This window comes from Chaetodon auriga, chromosome 8 (genome assembly GCF_051107435.1).
Source record: "Chaetodon auriga isolate fChaAug3 chromosome 8, fChaAug3.hap1, whole genome shotgun sequence".
Taxonomy (NCBI): Eukaryota; Metazoa; Chordata; class Actinopteri; order Chaetodontiformes; family Chaetodontidae; genus Chaetodon; species Chaetodon auriga.
The window spans coordinates 14,996,430-15,004,460 of NC_135081.1; the positions used below are offsets into that span (position 1 = coordinate 14,996,430).

Sequence of the window (8,031 nt, forward strand, 5' to 3'; positions counted from 1 at the left end):
TCTACCTTGGCTCAACAACTATGATTGGACATTTACAGTACAGGAATTCACTGCCACTGCCGAGGGCACTGAATATCAATAGCAAAGAAGGATTCAGATCCTTTAATTAACTGAAAACGACCAACGCCACAAAAATGTGAAAAATGCTCTTTTACAAGAAAAAATCCTTCATTCAAGTACAACCCAGAACCCCCAAAAGTTTGGACACTGTGTAAAACAAATAAAACTGAATGTGATAATTTGCTGATCCTTTCTGCCTTATACTCCATTGAAAAACAGTACAAAGACAACATATTAAATGTTTGACCTCATCAGCCTCATTAATTTTTGTAAAAAATCTGCTTATTCTGAGTTTGATGCAGCAACACTTTTCAAACATGTTGGGACAGGAGCAACTAAAGACTGGGAAAGTAGTGGAATGCTCCAAAAACACCAACAGGCTCAATGGTAACAGGTGCTAGTATCATGATTGGGTATGAAAGGGGCATCCTGGAAAGGCTCAGTCATTCACAAGCAAGGATGGAGCGAGGTTCACCACTTTGTGAACACATGATTGTATAACATAGTTCATTTGGAAATGATTCATTCTGTTGTTATTTACATTTTACATGGCGTCCCAACTTCTTTGGAATTAGATTCATGTACTATCAGCAAAATGTACTAATTGTATCAAAGTAAAAGTGCTTGTTTTGCAATGGCCCCTGTGAGTGATACATTATTGTATATTGCATTGTCAGATTAATATACTGATGAATTAATGGTTGAGGTGGAGTTCATTTTAACTATTTAACATTACAATCTCATTGTGTTTTTATGTAAAATCTTAATCTGAAAAGTAACATAGAACTATAGCTGTCAAATAAATGTGGAGTAGAAAGTTCAGTAAATACGTGTGAAGCATCAAAATTGTACTTGAGTGCAGTACAATAAGTAAATGTTCTAAGTTACTTGCCACTACTGCTGAATGTACGTACATAAGAACAGTTTTTATCTGCATCAAAAATGTGGCCTCGATTGTGGACTTTGCCTTGAACTCGAGTGAATCTGGCAGGTTAATAACTGAAGATAGAGGCTATAATACAATGAATGGAAAATCTCAGCTGTGGCTACAGTACGTGCTGACAGGGTTTGAAATCTGTTTCTGCACATGAATATACATATGCTTACTCACTATACCCACAGTCACGAACACCATGTCCTTTTCTGTTAACCTCTCTCCCTTTATCCTTCCTAACACACACACACACACACACACACACACACACACACACACACACACACACACACACACACACACACACACCATCCAACATTCTTATTCTTCATCTCTATTTTTGGGAGCAACATAGAGCAGCTGGTTTGGTAGAAACACAAACACACACACACACACACACACACACACACACACACACACACACACACACACCGGCGGTATACAGTGACATTTAGTTTACAGCTATTGTCAAAGGCACAAAGTCTTATGGTGTTGTTAACATGATACACATATATATGTATATACGCTGTATGTATATATAACCATACATGTAGATTTCCAATAGTGAAAAATGATCTGTACCTATCACATTTCTGCACAGGCTCTCCCACTACCTCTCAAGGATGGCTGTCAATACACAGCATGCGAGCTAGCACCTCTGAAAGGCAGCATCCATTTCCAATGTGCCACTTTCTCCAGCATGTGTGTGCTGGGATGGACCCTGCATGTGTGGGTGAGTGATTATCAATAATCAATAGAGGAAATCATTGAAGGCTTCCCCTGTAGACTGGTTTAAAGCACTGCATGAACCTCTCCACTTCCCTCCTTTCTCTCTTTCATCCTCATGATCTGCATCCATTTTTCACAACAACCAGTGGGCTTCTTTCCACCTCAATTATCTAAGTGAGGGCTTGAACTGTCTGGTGGAACTCCTGAATCTGCTGGAGTCAAACCAAATCTGCAACCATAAAAAAAAAAATAACTTGGCACTCTGCATTTAAAAATGAATTTTGATCAGGCTTTGCAGAAGCATACTTAACTCTCTGGATTCAACCTCTTTTTTTTTTTTTTTTTTTAAATGTACAACCCTGAAAGGTGACAATGAGGTCCAAAGGTATTTTACATACTATTCTTCCTCAACTCTGACTTCCTCTTCTTAACCAGAGATTTTTTAATGAACATAGATTAACCCACAGAAAGCAAACAGCGTGGCTGCTCTGATTGTGTTTTACAGCTGTCCATCAATTCTTATTGATGGACAATTCTGCCTGATTCACTTGAGCACTATATTGGTTGTAGCTTAAGAACCCAAATCAGGCTTTTCATTATCGCCTTCCCATTTTTTCTCTCCTTCCACAGCCTTTCATTTCTCGCCCAGCCGCTTTTCTCTTCCGATCACACTCCCCCAGTTTGACGCCCACTAGAACAGCACAGGAGCAGAGGGAGAGAGAAAGTAAGGGGACAAATGAAAGAAAGACAGAGAAGAGAAAGCAGGATAAAGAGACAGGCGTGGAGTTGATAGAGAAAAGAAACAGACAGAAAGAGAGAGCTTTACCAGTGTCTGCCGTCTCCTTCAGGGAGGAGAATAGGTCGACGGAAAGGAAGAAAAGAGACGAGAAAGGGATCGAGAGAGAGAAAAATTCAAATAATGAATTTTCATTGATGAAAAGGCATCGCTTCTAAAACTATGGTTTTCATAAAGTAATGAGTGGGAGACAGAAGCAGCAAAGACACAGGCAGCAAAACAGAACAGGCAGATTTTTCTAGAAATGACAATAACAGAGAAGGAGACCAAGTATCAACTGGAGACCACAGACTACAAACAGATACAGAGAAGCAGGGAGATAGAGACACACCCAGCTGGCCTAGCCTAATAGGCTACCTGTAAATCTGTGCTCTCACACGATCCCATAATCTCCCTCACATGATCAGTGATCCATATATGACAAGCTGTATAAGTGGAAGTAATGTTTCCACCTTATTAGCTAAAGAAAACTAGCCCTCTGTGACATGACAGCGGGAAAGAAGGGATTGAACGAGGACAGATCTATCTTTGCATCAGGAAGGTGAGCACAACATGCTCCAAGGCTCTCTGGGACCTTGTGGCGCACACACACACATACACAAACACAACCAAAATAAACAGACAATACCAGCCAGGGGCCGATTGAGCTTATTACACTCCCCATTACACAGACAAATGAGATCCTGGCCTCCTACTGATGATCTGCCCCCCATGTCCTCTACATCGCTGTATTACATCACCCAAAAGCAGCAACTGTCAAGCCTGGTCATTACAGTACACAACCCTGCAACAATATGGGCATGGTGCTGGTCAGACTGAGCGGGGGCACCAGTCAGGAATTTGGTGATTAACTGGTGAAAGCTGATTCTAACTATCTGGCCACAGGTCCATCCAAATCTGACAAAGTTGAGGCAAAAACGAAAGTTAACTGAGGAGATTCCAGCTTAGCACTGGTGCACAATGCTACAACCATCATAACAGCCTGGTGTCACTTTGCTGGGCACCTTTAATGCACTGAGGCAACATTAAAGGGGCAGCACCAGTTTGTCCTTGCACCTGCATAAAGTTAGGTGACTTACGAAATACCCATTAGAAACATAATGCCCAAAATTGTAGCAGCAGAGGCCAAGATATCCTGACTTCTAGTCTCAAGTAAGAGTCAAACTCCAATAAAACTGGATCCTTCACTTCCCATAATGCGACTGAATAGTGTCTTTCATTAGACCCTCCCTGCCTCGTAATGGCCACGTCTTTCAACCTCTGCATTTTTTAGCGTACCCTTTCTTGTTTACAGTTATATTCTCCAAGTTCAAGCCAAGATAACCCTGATGATGTCGCTCTGACATCATCAGGGTTACATTATACAACTGACTAGTGAACTAATCTTTACATGTAAAATCAGTAGAGTGCCCCTTAAAGTGTCACTGGTCTGTCCCCTCACCTTGGTGTACACGCCCCACGACAGCTCTGTCTCAATCACCATGACGACGATGCCAAACATCCCGAAGATGAGAGCGTAGTCGCTCAGCCTCTTCCTCTTCTCAAACAGCGCCCTGCGATGCCCCAGTTTATAGCCAATGTTTTGGTTCTTCCTTTTGGGGGCCTTGGAGGTGCTGCCCCTTGCCCCGGTGCCCACTGCCCCGACTCCCCCTTGCCTGCTGCCCCTCCCCGGCTGCGCCCGCCTGCTCTCCACCAGCGCGTGGTTCTGGTGGTAGATGGACATCTGGTTGGATGTGGAGTCGCTGATGTCATACCCCCCTCTGGGGTATGGCGAGTCTTCTTTGGATGAAATCACAATCTCCGGGGGGCTCTGAATTGGGGGTTGATTGGTAGAGGACAGGGCCACCGAGGAGGTAGGAGGGGCTTCACGCTGTCGGTCATGCCCCCCAGCGGCCGTTGCCCCGGCAACAGCTGAAACACCACCCTCTTTGGTCTCACTGCTGCTGTCTGATTCGATGAGGTTTCTGCGGGAGGCGCTGAGGCGGCTCAGGGGCTTCATGACCCCGCCTGTGTACTTACAGGAGCTCATGGCGATCTCCGTGAAGGGGTTACTGTCCCGACGGTGGACCAGAGGGCTAGCCTGTCTGTGCTTGCAGCCCCTCTCTCTCTCTCTCTCCCGCTCCCTGTCCCTGTCCCTGTCCCTGTCCCTGTCCCTGTCACGCTCTCTGTCCCTCTCTCGATCCATGGAGGGCGAGTGGGAGGAGTAAAAGAGGGCGTTGTAGACTGGGGAGTTGTCCCCACTCAGGCTGTGCTGAGATCCCAGGCAGGAGGAGAGCGGGGTGCTGGTGGGATGCAGGGCGTTGGGGATGGGTGGCGGCAGAGGCTGGGCTCCAGAAGATGACAGGGGCAACTTGGGGAGTGATGCTGGAGGCAAGTTGGGCGTGGCAGTGGACGGGGACGGGGTGCTGCCATTTAGACGGTCGAGGCTTGATCCTCCCATGTGGTTGGAGTGGTTTGATCCTGGCTGGTTGCCAGCGGTGGAGGGATGGGATATACTGCCCAGGGGAAGGAGGAAGCGCTGGTCTTCATCCTCACTCCCTCCTAACAGAGCCAAGCTTAGAGAGGGGGGAGGCTCCATGGTCACGGCTGAGGCCACGCACCTGTCTACAGACAAACACAAAGCAAGAGAAGAGAAGAAGTGTAAAGAAATAGTCGAATATTCATCATGAAGGTAGTAACGAAGACAGGACAGACAGAGAGAGAGAGAGAGCTTTGTGACAGACGGTTAGTTAAAAGAAATGAGGGACAAGACTGAACTCCAAAAGCCAAACGTGTGTGACAAAGAGGGGCAGCAGACTGAAGAAAAGTAGCCATTATTGGGGAATATGTTCTTCCTTGAGTAGCATTTGAGTCAGCTGTCCAGTCAGCCCCTCTCAGCGATTTCTCTCTCTGTTTCCCAGTGTCCTCTCATTCTCTCACATCCCACAATGCTCCCGGCAATCTTTGCCATAAAATGTCATCTGTGTTACACTGTTGTTAGCCAGGGGGGTGGTGCAGATCCTCCATGGAAATGAGATCAGGCTCAGACGCTAGAGGATAATAATTCCACATCAGTCAGTTTTGACAGCACGAGAAGTAGGCTACTGTGACTGCGTGTGTGCCTCAGTTAAGCATAAGTTGTCTGCATTTGTTTGCATTTGATTGATCCAAAACAATAACCTACTTTCAGTAGCCTATGATATAACCAGACACCTTCACAGCCCCCTCCTCCCTGTCTGATTCTCTACCTACCTCCTACCTCTTCTCTCTCAGTCCCTGTCCCCCAGGTTAGTTGTGTTGAATCACTGGCTGGATGAAAATAGACCACCACACTTTTTCTTTTTCATGTTGTCACGGCCATCATCTTTTCGCTTCGCCTCCTTTCATATAGGTCCCTCCACAGGTCCTCGCTCGTCTCTCGAAATTGTGCGTCGCTTCCCACAGATGTTGCTCCTCCGTCTGCGCTCACTTGATATGATCAGTTTGTTTCTTTCTCCACCATCACGGGTCTCTCAGCGGTGCCCATGTCGATCCCGTCAGTGACAATCGACTCGAGATGAAGAGGAATAATCCATGGTGACTGGATTTAATCGCTCAACCTGTGGCTGCACGTCAGACAATGTGCAGCGGCATACACCGGCAAAACGGGCTGCAAAAAAACAAAAAAACAAAAAACAAAAACAAAAAAAACGCAAAGCTGGACGTCAAGTAACAGTCCTCAGATGAGCGGTGAAGCCTGAGATTTAGTATGTGACTCCACCGACTTCCACTCAATCTCCAGCTCCCTGTCTCCTCGGATCTGTCTCTCACTCTCCTCCAACTTCTCTCCCTCTTCCTCCGCCTCCAGTCCTGCCGTTCATTCCCATTGGACGGAATCAGAGAGGCGAAATAAGCGCTGAAAACAGGTGGCAGGATTTGTAAGGTGTAGCCGCCAAACAAATGTCTGATTTATCATTGTGGGTTATTTGGGGGGGTGATTATTTTCACTGTAGCCTCAGAAAATAGCATTTGTATCAGCTGCCTCGAATAAAGACTAATAAGACTAATAAATCCTGCAACATGACGGAAGGCGCGTCCTTCACCTGAGAACATGGAAAGGACCTGCACGCTTCTCTGTTTAGAGTAAGAAAAACCTCTGATGGTTTAGGCTGGAGTTGGATGGTATAATGCATCAGCCTCTAACAATAATACATTTTTCTTTCATTTCTTATCTGTTGATCTGGGCCAGCTGCTGCATACAATGCCTTGCAGGGACAAATAAAGTTGTATTGCATTGAATTGAATATTATCTTAATAATTGATGCCTTAAGGAAAAGATTAAAAATAAAAAAAACGATATGTAATTAACACAAGATAATGTAAGCACCATTTTCCGTTAGGGATTCTCTGATTTCAGTCCTGACAGACTAAGCAATTTATAATCCAACTCTACAGAGTCCATACAGCATAATCCTGCATAATTAGACTATTCTACCTGGCCTAATCGGTTTAATATTATGATTCCCTCTCTGTGCGTTATGTGCACCCTTAATCGGATGAGCGCAGACGCGGAATTATGTGGGAGCGGATTAGACCGTTTTCTAATAACAGGTCAGCCAATCCTGTGATTATGCAACCTGACAGACATCAATAAAGCAAATCATATCGTGCGTGATTCTAAGTATTTATACAAAAGCAGCCCTATGTAAACACCTCACCCAGACACTGGACGGAAGACAGGCAGTGGTCCACCAATGGAGAAAAATGTGTCTTCCTATATGTACCGACTGCTAGTTTCCTCTTTATGTGCATTTTTGTTTGTATGTTTTGTTGTGTTTAATTCTCTAGATGCTCTCGCTACACGTGTCTCTTTGAATTTGGGTAAATAAGCGCAGTAATGTGTTGTTTCTGCCCTGGGCTGATTCGTGATGGGTCAGTGATGGAGAGTGGCTGGCTCAACAAGCGGGAAACTCCTCATAGAAAGGCCTGGGGAAAGGTCAAAGGTCAGGTCAGAGCCGTCACAGATGAAAGCCATTTACTGAGCACAATGGAACAGGAATAATAAGAGAAAGTGAAGGAAGTAGGACAGGACATATGTATTTTTAGTGTATCTGTGTTTCTGCATTTGTTGGGCCTGGTTTTAGTTTTAGATTATTTTTAGGATTTTTAAAATGGAATAGGATTAAGGTTACATTTTAAAAAAAGGTGGTCTACAATTCAAGGTTGTACTAGGTGCACTGGCACAGGTGAAATTACAACAAAACCCCTCTAATTATGAAATAACATAAAAATTCTGGTTAGGCTTAGTGCTGTGGGAAACAGAAATAATTTTACAGATCAAACAATTACGTTATTAATCAAGAAAATAATCAGGAGATCAATCAATAGTCATTAGCTGTACCTGCAGCTGTGGGTTAGCCCATGAGGTTTTGGCTCACCTGCACGGTCGGTGCTTTCCTCCCATTTGTGTTTTTCCTGTTTATCCTCTCAAATAAAAAGACCAAACTAAATTATGTAAAAAGACTAATCATCTGGTCAAAACTTTAATGTTCTG

The 8,031-nt window shown here is 44.6% G+C and overlaps 1 protein-coding gene across 2 annotated transcripts in view; it reads right to left on the reverse strand.

Annotated features, from left to right (window-relative positions):
• Positions 1–6,315, reverse strand: part of kcnn3 (potassium intermediate/small conductance calcium-activated channel, subfamily N, member 3) — a 47,122-nt gene extending 40,807 nt beyond the window's left edge. Inside the window, exons 1-2 of one of the 2 annotated variants that reach the window (XM_076737053.1) lie at positions 5,751–6,315; positions 3,961–5,123 (exon numbers count right to left, since the gene is read on the reverse strand). In XM_076737053.1, coding sequence (XP_076593168.1) covers positions 3,961–5,097 — 1,137 coding nt within the window. In that variant the 5' untranslated portion in view covers positions 5,098–5,123; positions 5,751–6,315. The remainder of the gene's footprint in view (positions 1–3,960; positions 5,124–5,750) is intronic. The other variant, XM_076737054.1, reaches the window with a different exon arrangement.
• Between the last annotated feature and the right edge of the window lie 1,716 nt (positions 6,316–8,031).